At 38.7% G+C, this 12,334-nt stretch overlaps 1 protein-coding gene across 1 annotated transcript; it reads right to left on the bottom strand.

Annotated features, from left to right (window-relative positions):
• Nucleotides 1-9,875: 9,875 nt before the first annotated feature.
• Nucleotides 9,876-12,056, bottom strand: LOC104442580. Its single transcript, XM_039310667.1, has one exon. The coding sequence runs from the start codon at nt 12,054-12,056 to the stop codon at nt 9,876-9,878; it is 2,181 nt and encodes a 726-aa protein (XP_039166601.1).
• Between the last annotated feature and the right edge of the window lie 278 nt (nt 12,057-12,334).

The following is a 12,334-nucleotide window of genomic DNA, read 5'->3' as shown; positions in this document are numbered from 1 at the left end:
TATTTAGCCCAAATTTAAGTTTCTCCCCACACATTGAATCAAAGTTTATGAACCATTTATCCGAACGCAATAGCATATTAAAGAGGGTATTGCTAGTATATAAGTGGACTTAATTTGGAAATCCAATTGATCTAATGCCCTTTAGTTACGACCACATAAATCCTCTCGTTGTCCTAACATCGTTGTCTTATATGTCAGAAAGCTTAATTTAAAAATTTGACTTAACATGGCAAAAGCAAGACCAAGTGTAGAAAAAAAAGGCTAGCTAACACGTTTTATATGGAGATACCACATTCAAGAGGGTGTAGCTAGTATACAAGGGACAAGTTAAGGAATCCAATCAATCCAATACCTTTCACAAGTTAATCAATCCAATGCCTTTCACTTACAGTCACATAAATCCAGTAGTTGTCCGACGCGTCAGAAAGCTGTCTTAAAAAGTTGACCTGACAAAGATAAAGCAAGGCAGCTTTGTCTTTAAAATAGTTATCCTGACAAAGAATAAGAAAATACCAAAGTGGCGAAGAATGGGTAAGTCTAACACATTTTGCGTGGAGGACAAACTTTATCACGTGTTTCCCAATCCGACATGGAGAAAAAGCAAGCCCAAGTTCTAAAAAGAAGGGTAAGCTAACACGTTTTCTACGGAGATGACACATTGAAGATGACGTAGCTAGTATGCAAGGGGACCCAATTAAGGAATCTAATCAATCCAATGCCCATTATCTAAAGCGACATAAATCTTGTCATTGTCCTATGTGTCGGAACTGTTCATCTTTAATTAAGTTGACCTGACAATGAAAAAGCAAGACCAATTTTTTTTTTCTTTAAAAAGAGCTAACATGTTTCACATGGAGCATGGACTGTAAGGACTCGGGTCTCCATTGTACACATATTATCCACTTTGAACACTAAGTTCTCACGGTTTTGTTCTTCTTAGGGCAGCCCATACTACCCAAAAAAAACGCGTATATAATATAGTTAGAGAGATCCAAGTCTTATAAGCTAGCCCAAGACTCTCTCTTAAGCGATGTGGGATAGGAGACATGCCCTTAGCCTCGTCCGCGTACTGCCGAGGCAATCTTAGTCCGTCCCTCCGTACTCTCCCGGGTTTGGGTCGTCACATTATCCACCCCTTAGGAGCACTGCGTTCTCGCTATGGCCCCACATGCGGTCGGGAGTCAACTCTGATACCATCTGTAAGGATCCAGGCCTCCACTGTAAATATATTGTCCACTTCAGACACTAAACCCTCACGGTTTTGTTCTTCTCAATGCAATCCATATTACCCCCAAGAAAACGCATATGTACAATTAGAGAGACCTAAGCCTTATAAGCTAGCATAGGACTCCCCCCTAAGCGATGTGAGACAGGAGACATGCCCTTAGCCTTGCTCGCGTACTGCCAAGGCGATCTTAGTCCGTCCCTCCGTACTGCCTTGGGTCTGGGTCGTCTGGTCTAGCTTATAAGGCTTTGATCCCTCTAACTGTACATACGCGTTTTCCTAGGGTAGTATGGGTTGCCCTAAGAAGAACAAAACCGTGAGAGTTTTGTATCCAAAGCAGACAATATGTGTACAGTGGAAGCCCGGATCCTTACACTTTAAGTGGCCCCAAAATATATTTGTAGATGGATAAAATTAGCAGTAACCAAATCATTAGCATACCTTATAATATGCAGAATAATAAAATATATGTCTCTCGCTATTGAAATGAGAAATTAGTTACTTACTAAATATGATTCCCCCAATATCATTTGTGTTAAATGTGGGATGCGTAAAAAAAGAATTCAACAACATTTGTACTTAATATTTATCCTTTGTTTGATTGTTGAATCACATGCGTGCACATTTATGTAAAGCTTGCGTGAGATTGAGTCATATCGGAGGTTCATGTGTCAGCTTTACTTGGTAAGCTGCCTTTGATTATTATTTTAACCAATTCATAGTCTATCCTTGCAAATCTCTTATTCTGCATCTCTAATTACGTGCATGCTTTGATAGTACCCTCCAATAGGTGGACAAGAAATATTATAATCGTATATATTTTGGTAATAAAACTCTTATAATTAGACAAGAAATAATAGAATAACACATATTTTGGCAAAATGTTTAAGAATAACTTTTATGTACATGTAGACTCTATTGTGAAATGCCTATATATTTTATATGTGTAAAAATAATTGTTTGGACCCCTTTTGTTGATGTTTGGCCTTATCAAACACTTGAACAAGTGGAGTTCCCGATTGACTAAGAATTTTGACACCTTCTTTTTTGATAATGTTAAAAAAAAAAAAAAAAAAAAGAGGAAGGACTAAAATGACATTTTGACATCCAGAATCAAAAGTTGGAGAGGAACATTATCTCTTATTTGACATCCAAGATGAATGGTTAAAGAGGAAATATGAAGACATGATTATAGCTATTGAAAGATATATGTTTCTTGCCCTAAAGTGGGATGGACAATAATTGAGATTCATTTTCACTCAATTCATAATGAATTGAATCTGCCTATACAAGAATTTGTCACTTGCTCCCATGCCCTAATAAAAAAATAAAAAAAAAAAAATGCCATACAACATGAAAATCAGTTTGGGTCCTATCAATGCCATTTATTCCACAAAAACATCTAGAAACCACTTTGGTTTTTCTAGGACCATGATAATATCCCCATGTGATAAGATCATGAAAGCAAAACTTGATTCGATCAATAATTTCTATCTTCAGACATGACCATTGTGGATTTCTTCTTCCGTTACCTTTCCACGTTTGTATTTACACCACAAACTTGCATCCTATGCTTGTCGGAATGCGTTCTTGGTGCTCCTCCGCTGGAATTCATAATCTATAGAAATATATTTAGAGGAATTTTTAATTTACTACCTTTTAAAAGTGGAATTATTGTAAACTCCTGTTCACATGATTAAGATGCATGTTCATTCAGGTCAATCATGCCTAATAAAATATATTAGGATTCATGAAATATCTTATATGAAATTAATGTTTATTCTTTTTTTCTTTCATTGGATCGAAGGACAGGACATGACAATTAAGCGACGGGGCAGCACAATGCTTAATAGGGATTGCCACCTTATGGGTTTGACGTCACCTGGTGCATCATACATTATTCAGCAACGCCGTGGGCCATCATGTGCATCTGACAGCGCATGCTAGATGCCAAGAGCTTAATTCACTAAAAATCTCCAACTTTAGATTTTATTCCAATTTTGTCTAAAAAAAATTTGTTTAATAAAAGGGGCTGCACTTTTTTGGCCTTTTGTATAACTAAATCCACCCAATTTTTCACTAAAACAACAAAATTATGCTCAGTCATTCGATTGTAATATAAAATGGTAACCCCAAATTAATTTAATTTCCTTCTTATTTATTCTTTTTCCATTTTCATTTAGAATTTAATTATCATAATTAAACATTTCACATATATTTTTTTGTTTAATGTGGCTATCTCATGTATATTAAAGGCATTATGTTTTCTTTTTATTTTTAGATTTTACTTAAGTAAAATAAGTTTCGTGTAAAAAGAACAATTCCCAAGAAATCTAATTCTTTTTTACATTGTTGAGCAAACTTATGGGTTAATTGTCAAATAGAATCTAGAGATTAACATTGACAATTTTGTAAAACAAAAATTATCTTGATAAGCTTTTACTTTTATCATGCATATCACCATTAAACTCTTTCTTATCTTGTTCGAAAATATCTCATGGATGATATTAATTTTTTTCAAGCCAAAATGATGAGATTTCATTGGCATTTTAAAAAAAAAAAAAAAAATCTTATTTTAGGAATGTTGTGATTTAATTACATTTCAACTTTTAAAGTTTTACATTTGAGAATATAACTATGATTTTATTTTAGAAATTCTTTACATATTTTTTTTTTATCGATCATCCAATTATATGTATATGTGTATAAAAGATAGCCAATAAAGTTTGATGGTTATACACACAACAAATGTGAAAGTTTATAAAGAAGTAATTGTGTTAAAAAAGTGTCTATGTTAAAAAATTTATATATTCTACTTGTCAATTAATCCACAAATTTGATAGACAACTTTGAAAAGAATAATGTTTTTTGAAAATATCTCTTTTGACAAAACTAATTTCTACATAAGTAAAATATTACAATAAATTGAAAACATGGTATCTTTAATATATATAACATAGTATCTTTAATATATATATGGGATAACCAAGAGGGAAAAAAAATCATATGAAATCTTAATTATGGCAACTAGATCCTACATAAAAATAAATAAATAAATTAGAAGAAGGAAAGTAAATAAGTTTGGGCCACCACTTCAAATTGCAATTGAATGATTTATGGCAATTTTTTTTCTTGAAAATAGGGTGGATTTAGCCATATAAGGGGTGGAAATAAAGCTGTCCAAAAAAATTTGCCAATTTTCTCTGTAGTCCCAAATCTGCCCCTACGTCTAAAAATCATTACTAGTTTCTTCAAAATTATTATTATCATGGCCAATTGAAAGACAATTTAAGAACCTGCCTTTTCACCAACACTTTGTTGTGACCTACCCTTCAATAAGGAAGGAAATAGGTTTAAAGGTGTTGCATAAAGGACAAGCTTATGACTCATTATTTAGACGCGGACTCTCTCAAACCTATATCTCATGTGACATTGGTATTCAAATTGATGGTATGAGAATTTTGTAAAAATGAGTCACTACTAGTCTATCAGGGTCGAGTAGAAACCAAGTAAAGTGTAGGAGTGTATTTCACTTCCTACGCAACTAGAGAATTTGTGGTCAGGGACTTAGTTAGACTAATTAACAATTAGTGTCATTTAAGTATCCAATCTTGTTCATTTTAAAAAAATGATTTTGATTAGGCAATTTGGATTGATTTTATACCTATCCACTAACATGTAAAGGAACCATGTAATTGCGCAATCATTAACATAACAATCAGTAATAATGAAAAGCGTTATACAATTTACATGGTATAGCAAAGATCTAACACTAAGAAAAAGATAAATGCCAATCCTAATTAGATTAAAGGGAAGCCATAACTAATGTATTTATTTTAGGAAAAATAAATTATGTGGGGGCTTGTGCACAACCAAGGGGGTTTGTCTTCAAGAATGATCGGAAACCTATGATAAAGTCATTGGGGCTTGTTCAATTTTAAGCACAATTTTAGATTGAGAGGCTTCCACTTTTTTAAGAAAAATTACCCAATTTTTTTAAAATCTTTTTTACTCTATGTAAATAAAAAAAATTTCGGAATTTTTAATTATTATTTTCTATTTTCAATTCAAAAATAGGGATTCGGGTTGGACCCTAGGGCCGAATTCGAACGTGGACACATATGGCTCCGCAGGTCCGGGTCACGGACGCGTTTGGGCCCCGATATTAAATCCATTTTCAAAATAACACAAGCCTAGTCTAAAAGCGAACTAAGCCCAATGCATCAATAGCCCAAAGCTTCCGTCAGGGCAGACCAAGCCCAAACGGATTATAACCACAATTAAGCCCTGCTCTCCCCACTTCAATTCAACCGGAAGATCTTTTTGCTATTTGAGTAAAAATAAATCCATTTTCCCATTTTTTGTTTTCTTCTCTATTTCCCTAAACCTTTCAACGTCTTCTCCCTATTCCACTTGCCCCCAGGACATCCCCACAACACACCAAAATGCAAGACGACCGCACTAGGACTTCAGGAATCAGAGCTCATCAGACTAATACATCAGTATATCGCATATACAGATTCCACCGTCGAGCGTCCATGATGAGACTCCCCAAAGCAAATCGTGAAACATCCTTCCCGCCAGCGACCGACCCGACCATCACCGGATCTCCATAGCGAACGACTTCCGAACCGAACCCCAGACAACCGTCAGTCCCTACCCGCGATCACTCGACGCTCGCGCTCGTGGCCACACAATAAACCCCACTAACAATCGCAGAATATATCAAAGCACGAGACAAAACTGACAACCGAAAATCCATGGCTATCCAGACTTTGAAGAGATGAAATCTGACCAAAGAAATGCATTCGGCAATCAGTAAAAACGTTGTACCGGACAAAACACATCTACGAATCCTCGGAACAATTTGGAACCCGAGACAAAAGCGACCGGTTTGGTTCAGGCATTCCCTCGAACACATGGTGGGCACTGATCGAGAAAAAAGACATTGACCACTCTTTGTTGAAGATACCGTTGCCGATGTCGATTGATCCTAATTGACTCTTTGATTATAGGGAATATTTTATGTACATCTTTGGGATATTGTCTATATTTTTATTCCTTTATTATTTTAGACTCTCTGTATTATAAATAGATTGTAATTACATATTGAAAGGAATATAGAAAAGCAATATACAATTCTCCCAAATCCCAAGCTTTCTACTTTTCTGACACTCTTAGAACTCGGATTCAGATCTAGATTCACGGAAAATAACTAGGAAATGCTCGACGCCAACGAATCAGAAGTAAAACACGCATAAACCGGAGAAGCCGGGTTGCCGCCTCTCCCTCAAACCAAAATAGGGCGGAGCAAAAAGGGTTGGAGGGAATGAGCGTTTTCAGCCGAACCCTTGGAGAAGCAGCCACCCTCGAGCTCCCCCTCTCTCTTGGCCTTTTCTTTCCCGCTTTATGCCTCTCTCCGTCCTCTCTTCGGGCCAGGATGACGCCAGATGCCTCCGTCCGAACCCGTACCGCGCGACGTTTTCCGCGGCGTTCTCTGTACCACTGTACCGGCGTCTTTCGTACTGTGTCGTCTGTCGTCCGGCTACGGTCCACGACAGAGAGGAGAGAAGGGGAAGGGAAGAGATGAGCAGGCCGGGCCGGAAAGCAGATGAGATGGGCCGGCCCGCAAGTGGTAATTAAAGAAGAAGATAAAGAAAAGTAAAGGGGCTAGGCCGGGCCAGCCCAGGCCCGGCCTCTCCTTTCATGAAGGGTGTAAGTGAAAATGAATGTTAGCCAATGGAAGTGAATGAGCAAAAAAAACATACACGGTAACTTGGTCAACAGACGAACGAATTAAGGTTTCTATTAGGAGAAGAAAATTTGATATGATGGTATGCATTATATATATTATATAAATAATTTAATTATACTAGTTTTATAATAATTTACACATTTAAAACTCGAATCATATTTCTAGCTCCAAAGTAGTACAAAACGTTAGAATTAGAGATGCATTACTATTTCCTTTCCCTTTTTACTCCAGATTTCTTTTATTTTATTTTCATTGTGTCATTCTTATAACCAGAAAGAAATTAATCAAGTACAATACTAGTTAAAGTTGAGCCCCCAAGTTTGAAACTTTTCGTACTCGAAATTCTAAGATATGAAGAATTAATATGTAGTGCTCCTGGTTCGCGCATACATTACTTAAATTGCACAATGAATGACCTGTACCTTCGAAGTGGACGGAGATTAATCGTCAAGGCTATGGATATCAGTAAAATGTGGCTCCTAATAAATTTTTACGACAGTGAAGATGGTTAAATCAATAACTATACTAGCTAGTATGGAAGGGGACCTCAATAAGGAATCCAATCAATCCAATATCCTTTATTTACAGCCACATATATCTTCTCATTGTCCTATATGTCGCAAATCTTCATCTTTAGTAAAGTTGACCTGACAAAGAAAAAGCAAGTATTATAAAAAAAGGTGAGCTAACACGTTTTGCATGGAGAACTGATGCTATCCTATGTGCCAAGGTATGGTATAGACCTCCATAACATTGGGAGAAGCATGAGGGATGGGAAAGTAATGATGCAAAGTGGTTCGAGTGGATTTATGCTGGGAATCTGCTTATGAAAGGAATATCATGTGGAAGATGTTCAAAGACGAGTTGTCCATCCACATAAAAAATGGTCGGAAGCTAATGTTGCTTTGCCGATAGTGATCATGGAGGTTGAAATTAGATGTGTGTTGAGACCGCATGCCCAGTCCGAGATGTGGAGATGTCCAAGTTGATGGGAGACAATGATCGGTCACTCACAATAAGACATTTCAAGCCATGAAATGATCCTAAGGCTAACCTAGTGAATTGGCTTACGAGGCGTGGCAAGGTCCATGACTGAGGCCAAGCAACGCGGAACGTAACAAATAGTATCGGGTAGGCTTCTTGATTATAAGTATAGATGACATCCATTACCATGTTTCAAGCATGACCTGCAGAAGAGACGAAAGTGTTGCTGTTCGATGACCGTAGGCCATTCACATGAAGCAGGGAGAAACAATGATGGTGTGGGATGCAAGGAAGCGACACACATTCCATTGAGCGAGTATTGGCCATCCATATAGGACCTAGGGAGAGGTGGTGATGATTAGTGAATGTAAGGAAGCAATAGAATAGCCCACAACGAGAGCCTTGTGGAAAAGTGACAGGAAATGTCATGAACTGAGATTTCCTAATTCCATGACCGCATGGGGTTAATTCCGTAATATTAGGAGAAGTATGAGAGATGCTATATAAACTAATTTAAATTGAATTTGTGGGAGAAGTGTCAGAGTTTACATTAGGAATCCATTGGTGAAAGGAATATTGTGGAAGCTGTCCAAAGGTAGAGTTAAGTATCCACGCATAAATTGGTTGCGAGCTAATTTAGCATGGAAATCATGGCAATTGGTCTCATCAAGAGATCCCTAGAAATTTAATGTTTCTGTTTTATGAGTTCTATGAGTTCGTGTCAAGGAAGAGCTCTGGAGAAATTTGATTGGAGGATTTCAATCTGTTTTCTCATTTGCTTCGATTTGGTTTTGGAAGACGGCCTGATCGAAATTAATTTTATCACACCCTGAACTCCGGGCACGCATACATCCCTCGGAGGTCGATTAAAGATGTGACGTCCCAGGACGCATCGCCAACCCATTCTTTTTGTTTTTCAATTAAGCACATGCGGAAGCGAATTAAATAAACACCCAGCTAACAATCAAGCACAGGGATAGTAAAAACACACAACCTGTCACATCCCGAACCTCGGGCACACACACATCCCTCAATGGTCGACTGAAATGAGACATTTCCAGGACGCATCGCCGACCCTTTCTTTTTATCTTTCAATTAAATACATGCAGAAGCAAATTAAACAAGCACCCAATCAACCATCAAATACTGGGATAGTAAAAATATGTTGGTAGATTGTTAGGGGATTAAAAGGAACAGGTCCAACGAATATAAAAAGAAAATTGAAATGACCAGTCCGGATCTACATCCACTGAGACTCTCCTCCGCAGTCCTAGCTTTGGACAAGCTTAAATAGAAGAACGAGAACAAAAGGCGTGATATCCAGGGCAAGAGTATGCATGATTCATGCAATTTTAATTGGAGTGCGCTCAAAGGTCTCGATACGTTTCCGTGGATTAAGGCTCTATTGACCTTCATAGCCTTGCTTGTGCATCTTTCTTAGCATCTTTGGCACGACGAGATGATGTAGTTGAAATGGAGCTTTTGGGCTCATAGCTTCGGTGGCTTGCGCCGTTTTGGCCCTGCTGTCGCCTTCGGTCTCGGCCCCATTAAAAATGCTCTGTTTTGCTTCGTGACATCCCCGATACGGTTGTCTACTTCGTTGGTGGTTCTGGGAAATGTGGACTCTTTTACCGCATATACTCTTAACAAAGTGTGAATAGAAAAAGAAAATCATTGCATATCGTCATGTGCAACAAAAAACAGTCTCAAATGCACAACAAATTCGACTCTTTAATGATATTTTCTGGATCAAGCAACACACTACACCACATAAAAGAAGATACCAAGCATCATACATGGGAAAGTTGACCTGGGACCGATGCAAGATAAAGAGACTGCTACACATATTTACATAACATAGACTTTTTAAGCAGTTAACTATGCATATGACATCATAACATAAGACCAAGTTCAGTTCCCCTCTAGATCATTATGTTGCTCACCATTGCATGGATCTCTTATGATACCCATGTGAGAGACCAAAACCCATACATGAGTCACAAACTCGCCCCCCGTAGTGAGGTACTTAGCATGAGCCGCTACATCATCCGAAGGAGCTACATACAACATCATTTCAACCCAGAAGTCAGCCAAGACCTTCCAAACATCCACGTTTTCTCGAACAAGTTGTGTTCCTAGCTGTGCGCCTCGACCAATGATGGTTTCATTCCACACGCTGTCAATGTTCTTTAGCTCTTGAATCCTGTCGTCCATTGAAACCGAGGATCCCGGGAAAATTTTCCTGGCTTCGCTGACAGCACAATCAAATATGTATTCGGTCCTGCAAGCTTGATCAGGGAGCAACCTTGGGGCAAAAGCGACCAAATAAGCAAGATATCGCGATAACTTAGTTGCTATGATTCTCTGTTTAGTTGCTATGTTTCTCTGTTCTTGTGAAAGTTGAGAATCTGTTGGAGGTGCTTCATGCTCACAGAATGTGGTTGCTATGTGCCAGACCAATATAACATGAGTGGTTGTCTCAAGATGACATGCCGATAAGAGCTCTTCTTTAGACAAGCCATTGAGCCTTAAAGACTCTTTCTCCTTCTTGTTCCTTAGAGACCAAGAGATCGCCTCTGTCACTTCGTCAGGCAAATTGGTGGGAGCAATTTTTTTCTGACCGTTCCTTTTCAAGTCGAAGTAAGCAGCAGTGAGTTTATTATGTGTACACTTCCATGGAGAATAGCTATATGATTGGAGGAGCGAGTATTGATGGAGCTGTCTTCCCCAAGGCTTCAGTAAACTAACTCTGCACATTATCTCGATCAACTTCACAGCACATCTGTTGCTTTGCAACCACTTGCTTTGCACATACTTGCATATGTATATCACTTTTGCCCATTCTGAGAAAATCATGATGCCAAACTGAGCAAATTCAACGACAAGGATTGAAATCATCAACAACATGGTTACCAAAACAGCAAACCGCTCTTCCTCAGACCAATTCCATTCTCCATAGAAAAAAATCGCCAAGTAGAGTGAATACAGAGCAGCAGCAACCAAAATGGCGAGCAGAGTAAATTTACACACCAACCGACATGGGCTGAGATTCACTGGGTATTTGGTGTAGAATAAATCGAAAAGAAATGCAAGTTCTATTTCGATGAGTCTGAAAACTCGCTCATGACCATTCCTTTCGGAAAGAATATCTTTAATCAGGCTACGTAAATTGTCGTGAGCACCTTGGGGCAATGAACAGCCAGTGAATCTCAGGCAGATGAACTTGAAGAGCGAAAAAGACAGGCAAAGATCCTTGAGTCGGTTATCTGGGTCTCCTCTGCTTACATCTAAAAGCCTTTCTTTGCATTGCCAAACCTTTTCGACAGTGATAACTTCATCTGTCATCAATAGTTTTTGTCGATGCCGCGGTGCTTTCCCATCCTCCCACTGTGCTGGCTTTGGCCAGCATATCTGTGTGGAGAACAATGATAGCACCTTTGCCTCTTTTGGCACTCTCACCAAGTACTTGCACCCGCCCACCATTGTAGTGGGATCTATTTTAGCGGGATTTATTGTAGCGTCATCTTCTTTGCGATCTCTCCTCTCGTAGAGGGTGCTCATGTAGTCTACTACTAACTTGGAGTTCTTCTGCATCACAGAATTGCTTGCAAACATCAAAGCTCGTGCTCTTTCATCAATTTTCATGAATAGAATGACAAAAAGAAACACCGCGCACAATATTTTCTTTGAATGGCCGACCACGCATGAAGCAATTATCCAGCTTGCCATGAAACATTTAGCGGCAGAGTCGACGCTGAATGACTTCCACTGTTCAATGTCTTCAATGCTGTGTGCAGTGTAGGAGTCTGCACTCCCGAGAACTATCACCAGATAAGCCAGCCATATGGGGAGATGCAAACTGCAGAAAGGAGCGCTTTGGATAAGGCCAAGCGTGTACGCGATGATGGCAGGAAAAAGACTATAGGCTGTGAATGCGACCAATGCAAATGCACGGTTGCTGCAGCATCGCCTGAACGAGCCGAAGACCCCAAGGAAGACTAAGATTGCAGCAGTGATGGCCAGCAGTGCCTCAATTCTTAGTAGTTGGGGCTCAATTTTTAGCCATTGACCTTTACCCCAGAACCTAGACATGTTGATAATCATCAACCCTCTCTAAAGAGAGCGGAAAAGTGGAGCACCGATGCCGATGATGGAGAAGGATCTTTTATACTTATTATAGTGTGAAGAGGGAATGAATGCGCGGTGAAACCATATGGGTGATGCTTTGAGGTCCCTTTTAACTGATGCGGCTTTGGCCGAGGGCCAAGGATTAGGAAGTCCTGAAGTTTACTACTTTAGATAAGCAGTCACAATCACCAATTAATTTTAAGCCTAATTATAGAATACAACGGTGGTATGAATTTTATTTT

This window comes from Eucalyptus grandis, chromosome 4, assembly GCF_016545825.1.
Source record: "Eucalyptus grandis isolate ANBG69807.140 chromosome 4, ASM1654582v1, whole genome shotgun sequence".
In the NCBI taxonomy this organism is placed as follows: Eukaryota; Viridiplantae; Streptophyta; class Magnoliopsida; order Myrtales; family Myrtaceae; genus Eucalyptus; species Eucalyptus grandis.
This window is presented reverse-complemented; position numbering and strand designations above follow the sequence as displayed.

Coding starts and splice junctions, on each gene's coding strand:
- LOC104442580 (XM_039310667.1), bottom strand. CDS start 12,056: ATGTCTAGGTTCTGGGGTAAAGGTCAATGGCTAAAAATTGAGCCCCAA.